The sequence below is a fragment of the Pelodiscus sinensis genome, unplaced genomic scaffold (genome assembly GCF_049634645.1).
Source record: "Pelodiscus sinensis isolate JC-2024 unplaced genomic scaffold, ASM4963464v1 ctg49, whole genome shotgun sequence".
NCBI lineage: Eukaryota > Metazoa > Chordata > Testudines > Trionychidae > Pelodiscus > Pelodiscus sinensis.
Window position 1 is genome coordinate 64,931 of NW_027465953.1, and position 16,385 is coordinate 81,315.

At 47.8% G+C, this 16,385-nt stretch overlaps 1 protein-coding gene across 2 annotated transcripts in view; it reads left to right on the forward strand.

Moving 5' to 3' along the window:
• Positions 1–16,385, forward strand: part of LOC142825329 (maestro heat-like repeat-containing protein family member 2B) — a 38,745-nt gene that overhangs the window by 22,210 nt on the left and 150 nt on the right. The window contains exons 16-25 of one of the 2 annotated variants that reach the window (XR_012899755.1): positions 78–274; positions 1,567–1,704; positions 1,913–2,024; positions 6,489–6,635; positions 7,644–7,826; positions 8,710–8,865; positions 9,898–10,032; positions 12,249–12,351; positions 13,324–13,389; positions 15,310–15,573. Coding sequence is in view for 1 of the 2 variants with exons in the window: in XM_075917285.1 (XP_075773400.1) it covers positions 78–274; positions 1,567–1,704; positions 1,913–2,024; positions 6,489–6,635; positions 7,644–7,826; positions 8,710–8,865; positions 9,898–10,032; positions 12,249–12,351; positions 13,324–13,389; positions 15,310–15,383 (1,311 nt within the window). In the remaining variant the exon portion in view is untranslated. Of the gene's footprint in view, positions 1–77; positions 275–1,566; positions 1,705–1,912; positions 2,025–6,488; positions 6,636–7,643; positions 7,827–8,709; positions 8,866–9,897; positions 10,033–12,248; positions 12,352–13,323; positions 13,390–15,309; positions 15,640–16,385 lie in introns of those variants that run through there. The other variant, XM_075917285.1, reaches the window with a different exon arrangement.

The following is a 16,385-nucleotide window of genomic DNA, read 5'->3' on the forward strand; positions in this document are numbered from 1 at the left end:
TCCAGCAGGTATCAGAAGGGGAGAGAGTGTGATAGTGTTAGGAAGAGACCTCTTCTTTTACCATGCTCTCCTTTCAGGCAACATGTGCCATCTTTGAAGTGGTGTCAGCATTGCAGTTGAGCAAAACTGTGCAGGAGCTGTTCCCGGAGTTGTTCACTGTTCTTCTGCAGCAGATCAGCCAAACCCTAGGACAAAAGATGCCTTTGCCCAGGATGAGCAGCCGAAGGAGGTTATTTAGAAAAGGACAACAACTATGTGAGGGCAACCCTTGCAGGTAATTAGAAGAAAGGGAGCAAAACAAAGAGAATCCCAGTACATTTGTGTGACACTCCCCAGGAGTTCTCAGGGTTATGAGGCACCTTACCATCACCTGCTTTTAATATGAGAAAGTCTTGTTTGTGCTTGCTATAGGTCAGTTCCCTGAAACCACCAACCTCTGGCAAAACAAACACTACTATCTAGGCCTCCTCAGGCCTCAGTCTCTTTGTCCTCTCTTTCTGACTACAGCTTAGAGAATCTCTATCAACGGATTCTCCTCTAAGAGAAGTCTCCCTGCATCTCCCCACCAATCGGCTTTCCCCCATCTCTTAGTTTAAAAACTGCTCTACAGCCTTTTAAATGTTTAGTGCCAGTAGTCTGGTTCCACCCTGGTTTAGGTGGAGCCCATCCTTCCTGTATAGGCTCCCCCTCTCCCAAAAGTGTCCCCAGTTCTTGATAAATCCAAACCCCTCTTCCCTACACCATTGTCTCATCCACACATTGAGACTCTGAAGCTTTGCCTGCCTACCTGGTCCTGCGCATGGAACTGGAAGCATTTCCAAGAATGCCACCATAGAGGTCCTGGATTTCAGTCTCTTTCCTAGCAACCTAAATTTGGCCTCCAGGACATCTCTCCTACCCTTCCCTATGTCATTGAGACCTACATGTACCACGACCACCGGCTCCTCCCCAGCACTACACATAAGTCTATCTAGATGCCTCTAGCATTTTGTCTCTTTTGCTCTCTGTTTCCCTCAAACACTCCTGTGGGTGTCCCTTTAGGCAGATTCCTTATTAATGGGATAATAGGTTTGTTGATTCTATAGCCCCACTCTAGCCAGGCAATCAGGTACATTTCTATCCAATTAGGCTTTCTCTGGGGAAGCTAATTAGTACTAGTAGTTACCAGAGTGCTGACCCCAAGTGCAAGCTCTCAGCACCCTGTCACATCTCGCTGGACATAGGGCCCCAAAATAACCATTAGTGATCACTAATCTCTCTGTGTCCCAGCTTTTGGGGTCTGGTTGTGTATTTTTTCCATATTACTGTACTGTGCTAGTGCCCATACACCTTGCAGATAGGAGAAAGTGACTGCAAAATGTTGTCCATAGCAACACTAGTAATATGAGAGGTATGAGACTGAAATACCTCCTGGAATTAAGTCCTTCCAAAAAGAGTGGTCCTCAGGATACTGTCAATGGATGAACTGTCAATGAACAACAGACCTGACAAGTAACTGGGGTTTCCTGACTGCTTAGGCTGTGCCTTTCTATTGGTTACTACAGTTCTGTGCCTCTTTTCCCCCAGGCTTTCTATTGAAGCATTAGAGGCTGTGCTTCTCAAGGCTACGAATGAGAAACTGATAAGAACTCTCTGGATGCAGAAAACTTGGATGCTTCTTGAAAATCCGCAGACTCACCACGAGGGGGTGTGTTTGCTGGTGAGGTAAGAGATCTAGGAGACAGCACTTCATCCTCAGGGATCGGCAACAAATAGAGTGACTGACAGGGAACTTTCAGGTATAGCTTTGTGCGGGGTGCCCTGGGTGAGAAACACAGAGCTTCCATGCGTAGGTTTTAGAGTTGTATGGTCATAGCAGCTAAGCTTTTGAAGTGCACAGTCTGCCCCATAAGTGGTTCCTTTTGTCTTCCAGGGTTCTGCAAAGATCTGGAGTAATAACAGTGGAGATCATACAGAGCCTCCTTCCCTGGGTAAATTCCCCATCAGAAAACCAGCGAGTCACCAGCACAGCTTTCTTTGCTCAGGTATGAGCAGTTCCACCATTAGGCTGTTATCTGTTGTTTACCTTTCTCTGGGGAATTGTACAGTTCAGTTCACAGGAATTCATTTTAGATAGTAGAATGTGTCCTTTATAAGGAAATCTCATAAGGAACTTCATTACACCTTTCTTAATCATTTTCTCTTTGTTATTTTTGGGGCCTAAACTAGCCTAGCCTAGCTGCCTATTCTAGTTGCTGGTTAAGAGAGAGTGAGCAAGATATAGATAGGCTACGTCTACATTGGCAAGATTTTGCGCAAATAGGGTATGTCTACACTACAGCACTAATTCGAATTAACTTAATTCAAATTAGTTAATTTGAAATAAGCTAATTCGAATGAGCGCATTTAGACCTAAAAACTAATTCAAATTAGCATTTTGCTAATTCGAAATAGCATGTCCACATTGAGTGGACCCTGAACCGAAGTTAAGGCTGGCCAGAACCAGTGCCGTCAGGGCATCAGGTTAGGACTTAAGGTGTGGAGCTGCTTCCTCAGGCTAGCCGAGGGCTGTGCTTAAAAAGACCTGACCCCCATCCCGGACAGACAGTTCTCAGGATTCCCCGCTTGCATGTCTAACTCGATGGGGACATCAAAGCAGTCCTGTCTTGGAGTGCCCTGAATGCCCACACTCGGCACATTTCAGCACTCGACCATCAGCCCGGCTGCACTTGCCGCAGGCTGCCATCCGGGGGAGGTCAATCAGGGGGCTATCAGGATCCAGGAGGCCCTACAGGAAAGCTTCCACCCCGAGGAGCCCGCAGAGCCACCCCAGTCCTCCCCATCGGGGGCTCGTGCCCCATTCCTCCCTCACCTCCTTCCACTTACCCTTCCCAAGCCCCCTCTTCCTGATGTAAAAAATAAAGGACACGTGTTCAAAAAAAGAAACTCTCTTTATTTAACAAAACTGGGGGCGGGGGGGATTAACCTCTGGGGGACTGGGAAAAGGAGGTGGGAGAGGGGAAGAAAGAGGGTGGGAGAGGGGAGGTAGAAACCTGGGAGGAGGGAGCTGGAAGGGGGAAGCCAGGGGAAGAAGGAGGAGGGGAAGTATAAAACTATGGTACGCCATATCTTCAGAACTGTCTACAGATGTGGTCTTCTCACCTCAAAAAAGATATGGCCTTAGAAAGGGTTCAGAAAAGGGCAAGTACAATGATTAGGGGTTTGGAACAGGTCCCATATGAAGAGAGGCTAAAGAGACTGGGACTTTTCAGCTTAGAAAAGAGGAGACTGAGGGGGGATATGATAGAGGTCTATAAAATCATGAGTGGTGTGGAGAGGGTGCATAAAGAAAAGTTCTTCATTAGTTCCCATAATATAAGGACTAGAGGTCACCAAATGAAATGAATGGACATCAGGTTTAAAACTAATAAAAGAAAGTTCTTCTTCACACAAAGTTCTTCTTATAGTCAACCTGTGGAACTCCTTGCCACAGGAGGCTTTGAAGCCTAGAACTATAACAGAGTTTAAAGAGAAGTTAGATAAATTCATGGAGGTTGGGTCCGTGGAGTGCTATTAGCCAGGGGGTAGGAATGGTGTCCCTGGCCTCTGTTTGTGGAAGGCTGAAGATGGATGGCACGAGACAAATTGCTTGGTCATTGTCTTCGGTCCATCCCCTCCGGGGTACCTGGTGTTGGCCGCTGTTGGCAGACAGGCTACTGGACTAGATGGACCTTTGGTCTGACCCAGTACGGCCATTCTTATGTTCTTATGTACTAAGCGCAGGGCTCAGGGTCGGGGGTCTCACTGGAACAACTTGATTTTCATGCAAACCTGCTCCTGGGTTTGGATGTGGCCTTTGGTGGCCAGGCTGGCAGCTATCCTGCCCTAGACGGCTGCATTCCTGTGCCTAGTGTGGAGGTCGTGGACGCTGGAGGCCTCCCCCCAAACCTCGATAATGTCCACGATCTCTGCACTAGACCAGGCGGGCGCCTGCCTCTTGTGGCCCTGGGCAGGCTCCTAGGAGCCGCCAGCCTGGTCTTGGGGAGAGGCGGAGGGCTGGGTGGCAGCGGGTGGCTGGCTCATGCCATGCCAGGTGCAGGGTCTGCTGGCTGGGTGCTGGCAGGCTTGCCACTGGCACAGGCACTGTAGCCAGACCATGCCCCTTTAAGGGCTCTGGGGCTGGGAGAGGGGCAGAAAAGTTTCCCTGGTTTGGCCCAGAGTGGCCATCAGGGCAACCTGATTAGGGTTAGCCTCCAACTAGTTCGAATTAAGTGGCTACACAGCCCTTAATTTGAACTACTTAATTCGAACGAGGCGTTACTCCTCGTAGAATGAGGTTTACCTAGTTCGAATTAAGCGCTCCGCTAGTTCGATTTAAATTCGAACTAGCAGTTTGTATGTATAGCCGCTATTAAAGTTAATTCGAACTAATGGCTGTTAGTTCGAATTAACTTTGTAGTGTAGACATACCCATACTTTTAACGCAAGAGTTTTCGCATTAGAATATTTGCGCAAGAGAGCGTCTAGACTGGCATGTGCTGTTGTGCTAAGAGGCGCTTTTCTGCAAAATCATCCGTGCCAGTGTAGACGCTCTCTTGCGCAAGAAAGCTCCGATGGCCATTTTAGCCATTGGGCTTTCTTGCACAAGAAATTAATGTGGCCTGTCTACACTGGCCTCTTGCGCAAGAACAGTTGCACAGGAGGGCTTTTTCCTGAGCGGGAGCATCATAGTTTTTGCGCAAGAAGCACTGATTTTAGACATTAGAATGTCAGTGTTCTTGTGCAAGAACTCCCCGCCAGTGTAGACTGGCAGCTGCTTTTGCGCAAAATCATGCCAATGTAGATGTAGCCATAGAATTTGCATTACTAGACCTTTTCTGACAATTCCTAGGGCTAATACTGACCAACAGCTCCTGATTTTGGTCTAGCTCAGCAAATCTTCTAAATGAATCTAGTGTCCTAATACTATAAAATAAGCAACATACAAATACATTAACATCTATCTTAGATTCTCATTAATCTAGAATAATAGATTCATAGAACATTCGAACTGGAAGGGATCTTGAGAGGTCTTCGAGTCCAATCCCCAGCCATCACGGCAGGACCAAGCACAGTCTAGATCATCCCTGACAGGTGTTTGTCTAACCTGCTCTTAAATATTTCTAGTGATGCAGATTCCACAATCTCCTGAGGCAATTTATTGCAGGGTTTAACCACCCTGACAGGCAGGACGTTTTTCCTGCTGTCCAACCTAAACTTCCCTTGATGTAATTTAAGCTCATTGCTTCTTATCCTATCCTTAGGGGCCAAGGAGAACAATTTTTCTCCATCTTCCTTAAAACATCCTTTTAGAAACTTGTATTATCTGAGTACTTCAAAATGATAATGTAGTATCTGAGTGCCTCAAAACTCTTTAAAAGTATGTATCCCTACAATACCCCTGTGAGGCAGGGAAACACTATTAGTCCCATTTTGCAAACAGGAAACTGATGCACAGAAGGCCCAAGTGACTTGCCCAACATCATCTAGGAAGTCTTTGAGGGTGCAGGAAATTGAACTGGAACCTCCTAAGTCCTAGGCTGCTAACTACTGGAGCATCCTCCCTCTCCACAGCCTTGCTATAACGTCTGTGTCATATTTCACATTTACGCTAAGTCGCTATTTTAGAGGCTCATCTGGTGGTTCTAGGAATCTGTTTGTGCCCCAAAATCTTTCTACACCCCACCTAGGAAAGGAGTCACAAACGTGGGTTTTCAAGAGGCCTCATGAAAGCTGCCAATCAGAGCCCAGCTGGCTCAGATATATGGAGCTACAGGGCTTTATTAGGTCAGTTCCTTTCAGGAAGTGGAGGGCCAAGAAAAGATGCTATTCTCTGGCCAAACCAATTCACAGGGGTTTATTTCAGGCAGCATTTTCTGAAGCTGAATTTGCAGAGAGAGAGTCCTTACGAGCCTTAAACATATAATTAGAGGGAGAAACTGAAAGTGGCCCCATAGGAAGAACCCAAGGAAAAAGTAGCAATAAACTGAAATGAAGCAATGACTCGCTGCTATTTCTAGGTTGGAACCAAGAGTAGTGGGCAGGCTCAGGTTCCCCAGTGGCATAAACCCGATGAAGGGGACAAGGCTTATGGAGAGGTTGAACAAAGAACAGACTATAAAGGGTCCAGAGTTGGGGCTGAAGACCCTAGTGAGGGCAACAGGACCTAAAAGGCATTTGTTTGGACTTTGGGACTTGGCCAGAGGGCTGAGCCATGGAAGACTCACTAAGATCGACTGGCAGGATGCACCTGGGCGAGAAAAGGATTGTGGTATCAAATGCAGTCACTGAGAGGCTTTCAAGGGATGAGCAATCACCCATTATAGTGCCTAAAAGGAAAAATCCATGTTTTTAACACAGTACTCATTCATATAGAATAATAAATTACAGTGTATTACGTGTCTCCTCAAATTATATTCGCTATCTTAATGAACATATTAGAGCTAATGGACATGTTGATTTTATTTCAGCTAATGACTGATCCCATACTCAGGGAGAAGAAGATCCTTAAGTCTATCTTACATAGCTTAGAAGAAAGGTCACGGGACAATAACAGCATTGTCCGTCAAATGGCTGTAAGAGGCCTAGGCAATTTAGTCTATGGGGCACCTGAGAAGGTAAGATAGAATACTGAATACAATGCAGCATAACTAGAGAAACTAAAGGAAACAATTGCTCAGGATTTACAGAGGCCATGCACAATGCACTAGGCCAATGTCTGCTCTCTCATACCCCTGTAACCTCTTTGCAGTCAATACACAGCAGGTTTGTTCTCTTGGTAAGCTGGGCATAAGGAAACAATATGTACTTAATATGATCATATGTAAATGTATACTCCTAGGAATGAAGAGTGTAGGCTTTATTTCCACGATGAGAGATTCTATTCCAGGAAACAGAGACACTAAAAAACTCAAATCATGATAGATAATCAGCTGAACGTAAGCACCCAGTACAAAGCTGTGACCAAAAGAGCTGAGGTGATCCTCGGAGGCATAGACAGAGGGATTCTGAATAAGAATAAAGAAGTTATTTTACCTCTGCTTATGGCACTGGTGTGAGAACTGCTAGAATACTATGTCAGGATCATGCCTGCAATTCAAGAAGGATGTTGATAAATTGGAGAAGAGTCACAAGAATTTTCAAAGGGCTAGAAAATGTGCCTTTAGATTCAATGGGGGAGGGAGGGGGAATGAAGCTAAACTAATTCAGACTGCTAGTAAGGCATACATTTTAATGGTAATTTTAATCATTGGAACCATTTACCAAGGGTTGTGGTGGGGTCTCTATCAGTAGCAACTTTAAAAACAAGATGGGCTGTTTTTCTAAAAGAGGTGCTCTAGTCAAACAGACATTATTTTGGGGAGGTTCTGTGTTGTGAAGGAGGTCAGACTGAATGATCACAATGGTCCCTTTTGGCCTTCAAATCTAAGTAATTAGAAATCTAATAGGATTACATAGGTGTAATATGGCACAGAGTTTGGCTTATTGTAGCTAGTACCTGATGTAAAATATAGCTATAGGTCACTAGGGGGGCAGATGAAATTCCCACTGCTTCATAATTGCTAAAAAAAATATTAGAAATGTGGTTAGTGGAAAGTGTTTTTTAATGTCATACGTCTGAACAGGTGAAAAAGTACAAGAAGTTTCTTCTGGAGGCACTGATCAGGACTTTAGAAGACACTTTCAGTTCTGAAGTCACTGCCGAAAGCCTGAAGGCACTGGCCAACGTTCTGAACGAGCTGAAAGGGAAGGACATAGGTTCTTCCTTCAGAGACCTCACCACACAGATCCGGAAGTACTTCGATAATGTACGTGAACAGAAGCCTTCAACCCCAGTTCAGCTGACATTGATGAGGCTCCATTTACAATGCATGATGTGTCCTCACTGGGCATTGTTCATGTCAGAATGAAGTGATTTTAGGCCTTAGGGAAGAGATGTGTTTTATGGAGGAGCAGAGAATTAAGAAAATGAGGATGCCATCCCTGCTCCTTCAGTCTCACCCTTCTGTTCATCTTTATTTCCAATGAGAATGGCAAAGGAAGTATGAATACTAGATTAGGTAGCTGCATACAAGGAAAATGGGCATACAGGGTGTAATAGACTGTTTTGGGCCTGCTCCATACGATTTTTATGTCAGATGGTTGAAATTATTCCATTTTGCAGAGAAGTTTGAGATTTCAAATTTTGGTTTTGTTCCTATTTGGGGGACACACCCCCCAGCCCAAATTTCAAAACTCTTTGTGAAACCGTAATACTATTCTCAACCCAGCTCTACTGGGAGCCTTGCCTGAGGGCAGTCTACTGGCAGACTATGCTGGAGACAGGGAACCTGGAAACACTGGGAATTAGAGGTGCCAGGGTGCACATTTCCTGGCTCCTTGTCAGCCTGCCAGACAGGCTGTTCTGAAGGTGAGGGCCAGGAAGCCCAAGATCCCAGTTAGCCTGCTAGATGGGTCACCAAGAAGCTGACCAAGTACCCCTACTTGGCTTCTGGAAGAATGTTGTCAAAATTGAACTGTCTTCAAAGTATTTTGATGAATCAACACATTTGGCCCAAACTTGATTAATTCCAGTTCTTTTAAACTTCTGTAGTTGGAATCACTCTACCCTAATGTAGAAGAGACAGCTGTGCTAGCTACATGATGTGGTTATTTCTTCGTTACCAACCTGTGTGGCTTTCTTGGCTATAGGAGGACAACACTCTTCGTGCATTGGCCTTTGTCCTGTTTGGTATCCTGGCCGGCTCTGCAAAGAGAAAATGGAAGGACTATTTTGCCAAGCAGGTTAGACAGAGCTGGGTCACGCTTCTGCTGCACCTGCAAGATCCAAGCCCTGAGGTTTCAATGGTAAGAATGACAGTGACTTAATTACTAAGCAAAAAGAATCTTCCTCCTGATGCCAGGGGAGCTCTGCTATTCCTTCCCGCAGTGGAGACCTAAATTCTTCCCTCAGTTCATTGCCCTCCTTTTGAGTCAATCCCAGACAGGCTGGTCCTTAGCAGCCAGGGTTGTCTCACTGGAGTTCAGGATAGGTCATGGGTCTGATCCCAAGAGTTCATTCCTGCCTATCTCTGCACCCCACGTTCCTGCCTCCCCACAACAGAGGAAAGACCACAGCTATGCCTAGTGAAGCAGCTTTCATAGCTACATCTGTTCTGAAAAAACATTGCTGCTATCTCCAGTTTTCAGTATTATAAAATCATAGAACCATAGGTTTGGAGGAGACCTCAGGAGGTCACTGAGTCCAACCTCCTGCCCAAAACAGGACCAGCCTCAACTAAACAATCCCAGCCAGGGCTTTGTCAAGCTAGGATTTGAAAACTCTAGATTTAGAGGTTCCGTTGCCTCCCTAGGTAACCCATTCCAGTGCTTCACCACCTTCCTAGTAAAATAGTTTTTCCGAATATCCAACCTAGACCTCCCCCACTGTAACTTGAGACCATTGCTCCTCATTCAGTCATCTAGTACCACTGAGAACAGCCTCTCTCCATCCTCTTTGAAATCCCCCTTCAGGTAGTTAAAGCCTTCTATCAAAGCTCCCCTCACTCTTCTCTTCTGAAGACTAAATAATCCCAAATCCCTCAGCCTCTCCTTGTAAATCATGTGTTCCAGCCTCCTAATCATCTTTGTTGCCCTCCATTGGACTTTCTCCAATGTATCAACATTTTTTAAGTAATGGGGTGCCCAGAATTGGATGCAATACTCCAGAAGTAGAATCCCTTTCCCCCTATTAAAGTCATGCTGGCATATTTTCTGTCTATTACTTCAGGGGAATCCCTTTTATTCTTGGGGTAGATGAGCAGTCAAGGACATGAGTTCCATTTGAATGAGCACAATACGTGTTATGGAACAATTCAATGGTGCAACCCTCTTTTTCAGGAGTGCAGAGCTACATTTCATCTCTGTGCCCCATTTTTGGGACTGAAGAGGCTCCAAACTATACTTAATGAGCATCTTAGTTGGAGAACCAAGCTGAACCCTGAGGAGCTCCAGATGGATATCTGCAGACACCTTGTGAGTGACCTACAGAATTATATGAGATTATTGACAGCATAGGCTTGTGGTGTAGAAGCAGGGGGAATGTGTGATGGGCAATGTAAGTATCTATGGGTATGTCTATGCTACAAAGTTAGTTTGAACTAACGGACGTTAGTTCGAACTAACTTTCATAGGTGCTACACTAGCGCTCCGTTAGTTTGAATTTAATTCGAACTAACGGAGCGCTTAGTTCGAACTAGGTAATCCTCATTCCACGAGGATTAAGCCTAGTTCAAATTTACTAGTTCGAATTAAGGGCTGTGTAGCCCCTTAATGCGAACTAGTGGGAGGCTAGCCCTCCCCAGCTTTCCCTGGTGGCCACTCCGGCCAACACCAGGGAAACTCTATGCCCCCCTCCCGGCCCCGGACCCCTTAAAGGGGCACGGGCTGGCTACGGTGCCCGTGCCAGGTGCAAGCCTGCCAGCACCCAGCCAGCAGACCCTGCACCTGGTGCGGATCGAGCCACCCACCCGATGCCCCCCAGCCCTCCCCCTCTTCTCGGGACCAGGCTGGCAGGTCCTGGGAGCTTGCCCGGGACCGCAAAAGGCGGGCTCCCTCCTGGGCTAGTGCGGACATCGTGGACCTCATCCACGATCTCCGCACTAGGCACAGGAAGGTGGCCGGCTAGGGCAGGAGAGCTGCCAGCCTGGCCACCCAGGAGCAGGTGTGCATGAAAATCAAGGGGGTCCACTGAGACCCCCGACCCTGAGCACTGAGCTTACAATGGCCATCCTGGGTCAGAACAAAGGTTCATCTATCCCAGTAGCCTGTCTGCCGACAGCGGCCAACCCTAGGGACCCTGGAGGGGATGGACCGAAGACAGTGACCAAGCCATTTGTCTCGTGCCATCCCTCTCCAGCCTTCCACAAACTTTGGGCAGGGACACCACTCCTACCCCCTGGCTAATACCACTCCATGGACCCAACCTCCATGGCTTGATCTCACTTCCCTTTAAACTCTGTTCTAGTTGTAGCCTTCACAGCCTCCAGCAGCAAGGAGTTCCACAGGTTGACTCTGTGCTTTGCGAAGAACAACTTTCTGTTACTAGTTTGAAGCCTGCTACCCATTCCTTTCCTTTGGTGTCCTCTAGTCCTTCTTTATGGGAACTAATGAAGAACTTTTCTGTATGCACCCTCTCCACCCAACTCCTGCTTTTAGAGACCTCTATCCTGTCCCCCCTCCGTCTCCTCTTTTCTAAGCTGAAAAGTCCCAGTCTCTTTAGCCTCTCTTCATATGAGACCTGTTCCCAACCCCTGATCATTTTAGTTGCCCTCCCCTCTGCCACCCTCTCTCTTCCCCTCTCCCACCCCCTTTTCCCAGTCTCCCCCAGTTTTGTTCAATAAAGACAGATTCCATTTTTGAACACAATTGTCCTTTATTTTGTACATCAAGAAGAGGGGCTAGGAAGGGTAAGTGGAAGGAGTTGAGGGAGGAATGGGGTACGCGCCCCCGATGGGGAGGACTGGGCTGGCTCTGCGGGCTTTTGTGGTGGAAGCTCTCCTGCAGCCCCCCAATTGCCCCATCTCCCCAGATGGCAGGCTGCGGCAAGTGCAGCCGGTCTGATGGCCAAGTGCTGTGATGTGCCCAGTGTGGGTACTCCGGGCACTCCAAGCCAGGACTGCTTTGCAAGCGGGGCACCCCTGAGAACTGTCTGTCCGGGGTGGGGGTTGGGACCCTTTAAGCACAGCCCTCGGCTAGCCTGAGACAGCATCTCCACGCTCTAAGTCCTCCTCTGATGACCTGCCGGCACTGCTTCCGGCAATCCTTAAGCCCGGTTCAGGGTCCACTTAATGTTGACATGCTAGTTCGAATTAGTAAAACGCTAATTCGAACTAGTTTTTTAGTCTAGATCCGTTAGTTTTAATTAGCTTAGTTCGAATTAAGTAATTCGAACTAAGTGAGTTTGAATTAACGTTGTAGTGTAGACGTACCCTATTAGAGTGGGATACAGGACTGAGGGTGAGAGGAATGTAAATCTGCCATAGATTCCCACTTTCCCCACTTCTACACAGCCTCCTGTCCTTTCTTTTATTTACTTGTTTAAATTAAAAAAAAAGTCTGAGTGAGTCCAATAACTGACAGCAGTGGCAAGAGGAACACAGACTGTTTACTTGTGGTTTGTAAAGGCATGTGTTGGCAGTCAAAGGGCATTTCTAGCCAGAGAGAGCTCATGTGTCCCTGATTTTCTCTAGGCCAAAGAGAAGGCTGAGCTACTGGAGAACTTTTACAAAACTACCATCACATACTTCTGCAGCAGCTGGGAAGAGATCCGGGCAGTTGCAGCCAAGTTAGCTGGTGAGAGAAAGTGTGCCGTGTCCCTTTTGGTATTCCCTTTGAGGTAGACAGAAAAAGTCCCTGTGTGCAGCACTGAGCTACTATTAATCTCTCCGTGCTGTGACTTCTCATGCATAAATGGAGATGTTAATGTTCTCCTACTTCTCCAGTGTGGTGTTGGGAGGAATTTGTAAGTTGCAATAGAATGCTTTGAGATGGCGCAGTCATTTAGTAGCAGAGGCTGGCACACTGTCACGTAGGGTATGTTTATTCTCCGATCAAACTAGTGTGCTAAAAATAGAGTAGCTGTGGCAGGAGTAGCAGGAGGGGTTAACTATTCCAAGGATGATCCCATCCAAACCCAAAAGTCTGTTCTCAAGGTGGCTAGCTCCTCCGACTGCTTCTGTCATCTTACCTGCACTCTATTTTTAGTAGTCAGAGTTAGTGTGGACTCAAACTATAGACCTAAGCTCAGTGTTGTTCACTGTTCCTTACTGGTGCTTCATCACTGGGAGGTAGGCAGGCCACCGCCACACAGTGCCTGCTGTTGCAGGTTCCTGATTGCCTTGCCCAGGAAGCACTAGATTCCTCCCCTTTGGCCCTGTGCCATCCTTTCCTTAGCACACCCATGCAAGCCAGGCAAGCATTGTGGCCTAATTAATTTATCCATGTGAGATCCTTGCTTAGTACGCACTTATTCCTGGCCCCAGCCCTTTGTTCACACCACTAGATTAATACACTATCCTAGTATATCTCCAATAACTGACAGCAGTGGCAAGAGGAACATAGATTGTTTAAAGCAAATGAGGTTTTATGTAAACATTCTTAATTTTTTTCTCTTATTCTCTTCAGTGTGGACGCTAAACTTTTCTAGTATTTTCTTGCCTACAGCTCACCTTAGACCCACAATAGAAGCCAAAGGGCCAATGTTATCACCTTGCACTTAACAAGAGAAGGTTTTTTATTGATGTTTATTTTACACTGCTTATTTAGGCATCATCCTGGAACATACGGACACCAAAAATATGAAATGGCTGGACATGGAACATCTGTTGACCTGTAAGTAACAAATACAGGTGAAATCCTATTCATTAGTGAGTTATAAAGAAATTTAGCTGACAAGCAAGCAGTAACTGATACCACAGGTGTGAAGTGCATCAGCCACACATCAAAGGACAGATTCAGCTTTAGTCTGCTCTGAAAGAGGTACGTCTACACTACAGCGTTAATTCAAGTTAACTTAATTCGAAATAGTTAATTTGAATTAAGCTAATTCGAATTATGCATCTATACACAAAACCTATTTCAAAATAGCATTTTGTTATTTTGAAATAGCGCGTCCACACTGAGTGGACCCTGAACCGAAGTTCAGGCTGGCCGGAACCAGTGCTGGCAGGGCATCAGGTTAGGACATAGTGTGTGGGGCTGCTGCCTCAGGCTAACTGAGCTCCGTGCTTCACGGGACCCTACCCCCACCCCGGGTTCCCCGCTCGCTTGTCTACCCCGATGAGGGACAACAAAGCAGTCCTGTCTTGGAGTGCCCTGAGTGCCTGCACTCGGGACACCACAGCACTCGGCCACATGGAGCCAGAGCTGCCCCTGGGCACACCGGTGCGTCTCGTAGGGTTGTTGCCATCAGCCCAGCTGCACTTGCTGCAGGCTACCGTCCGGGGAGTCCATTGGGGGGCTGTCAGGATCCAGGAGGCCCTGCAGGAGAGTGTCCACCCCGAGGAGCCCTCAGAACCACCCCGGTCCTCCCCACCGGGGGCTCGTGCCCCATTCCTCCCTCACGTCCATCTACTTACTCCTCCCTAGCCTCCCTTCCTGATGTCAAATAAAAGACATGTATGTTCAAAAATAGAAACTGGGTTTATTGAACAACAGGGTGAACCTCTGGGGAGACTGGGAAAAGGAGGTGGGAGAGAGGAATAGAGTGGGTGGGAGAGGGGAGGGTGAAACCTGGGAGGAGGAAGTTGGAAGGGAGAAGCAAAGGGAAGAAAGGAGAAGGGAAGATCAGGGCCCAAGGTTGGGGGTCTCACCGCACCAACTTGAATGTCATGCAAACCTGCTCCTGGGTTCGCATGTGGCCTTTGGTGGCCAGGCTGGCAGCTATCCTGCCATTGACGGCCGTGTTCCTCTGTCTAGTGCGGAGATCATGGATGCTGGGGCATCCCTCCCAAACCTGAATTAGGTCCATGATCTCCACCCTGGACCAGGAAGGCACCCGCCTTCTCCAGCCCCTGTCAGGCTCCTGGGTGCTGGCAGACTGCTCCTGAGGAGCAGTGGAGGGTTGGCTGCCAGTGCCTTGCTGGCTCACGTTTTGTGGCTACTGGCTCAGGGGCCCCAGTGGCCACTGCTGGCTCTTGGCTGGTAGGCTTGGATCTGGCACGGGCCAGGGTCTATCCCTTTAATAGCTCTGGGGTTTACCAAATTTGAATTAAGCGCTCTGCTATTTCGAATTAATATCGAAATAGCGGTTTGCATGTATAGATGCTATTAAAGTTAATTCAAAATAACAGCTGTTATTTTGAATTAACTTTGCGGTGTAGACGTACCTGGAGGAAACTGCAGCCAGTGTGATATAAGTCAGTGCATCTCCTGGCTATCCTGGCAATGCCTCTTCCCAACCTGTGTGATCCACTCTTTGGGCTCCATCGGCTCCCTGGAAGCCACTTTTTGCTACCCCAAACTCCACACCATCAGATTTATTTCTGTCAGGAGATGTAAAATAACTTAAAAGCAGAAGCTATTGAGTCAATGGAGCACCTTCCAATTGGATGAGTTTCTGGTAGGGTCAGGGTCTCCCCTCTCCCCCCTCCTCCATCTCAGTTTGGAGCTTGGAAGGATCCCAATGGAGGAACCTAAAGCTTTGTTTGTACAGAGAGCTTCTGTAGCTTGGTACTCACTGGTACTAAATCTCCAGCTACTGCAGGCATAGGTGACTATATGAAAAGTGAGTCATATTCTCTGTAATTCCAGCTCTCCAGGTCCTACAGAATGACCCAAGTCCCATTGTCCAGATGGTGGCAACTCAGGTCCTAAGAGACATCTGACCTGGATGAGTGCTCGGGGAATGAAGCACAGACAAATAGATCAAAGAGCTCCTGCTACCTTGAATGGGAACAAGAGAGGGATTGCTGGAGGACAATGTGCTCTGTCTGTGCCAGCTTGTTTCCAGCTTGCACCTCATATACTTCGGTGGGAAGCTAGACCTTGGTGGTATGCGGCCAGCTCTGCTATGGGGTAGGAGAGTAGTATAAGGGCCCTACCATCAATCAAACATTAGCCCTGCCACCTGACCCTGGAAGTCCCCCCCCCCCCCCGACTCCCCGGAAGTTCCTTCTCCCTTGTCACCGGCAGTCCCGCCCCTGGAGGGTAGTACATCCGGGTCGAGAGGGACAGGTGACCGGAAGTAAAAAAGGATGTCATGTGACCCCCGTTAGGCCCGTCCCCTGTCACCGGAAGTCCCGCCCTTGGGGGTAATACATCCGGGGTCAAGAGGGGCAGGTGACCGGAAGTAAGGGGTGTCATGTGACCCCTCTAAGGACTTGCCCCGCCTCCCTCTACCAATCAGGAAGGGCTTTCCCCGTAGGACCGCCCCGCGAACCGCTTTGACCAATCGGGGGGCAGTTCCGGGACCGGATGACCCGCCCAGAAGTGGGTCGTGTGACCCCTCTAAGAACTCGCCCCGCCTCCCTCCACCAATCAGGAGGGGTTTTTTCCCTGTAGGACTGCCTCGTGAACTGCTTTGACCAATCAGGGGGCAGTTCCGGGACCGGAAGACCCGCCCAGTAGTGGGTTGTGTGACCCCTCTAAGAACTCACCCTGCCTCCCTCTACCAATCAGGAGGGTTTTTTTCCCTGTAGGACCGCCCCACAAATCGCTTTGACCATTTGGGGGGTGCAGTTCTGGGACCCGTTGACCAGACCGGAAGCTGGTCGTGTGACCCCTCTAAGAGCTTCCCGTGACACCCTCTGTCAATCAGAGCATAGCACTTCCCCATAAGTTCTAGCGCCACACAAAAGAAGCCATCTTGTTCCAAGAGCGCGTGTTTC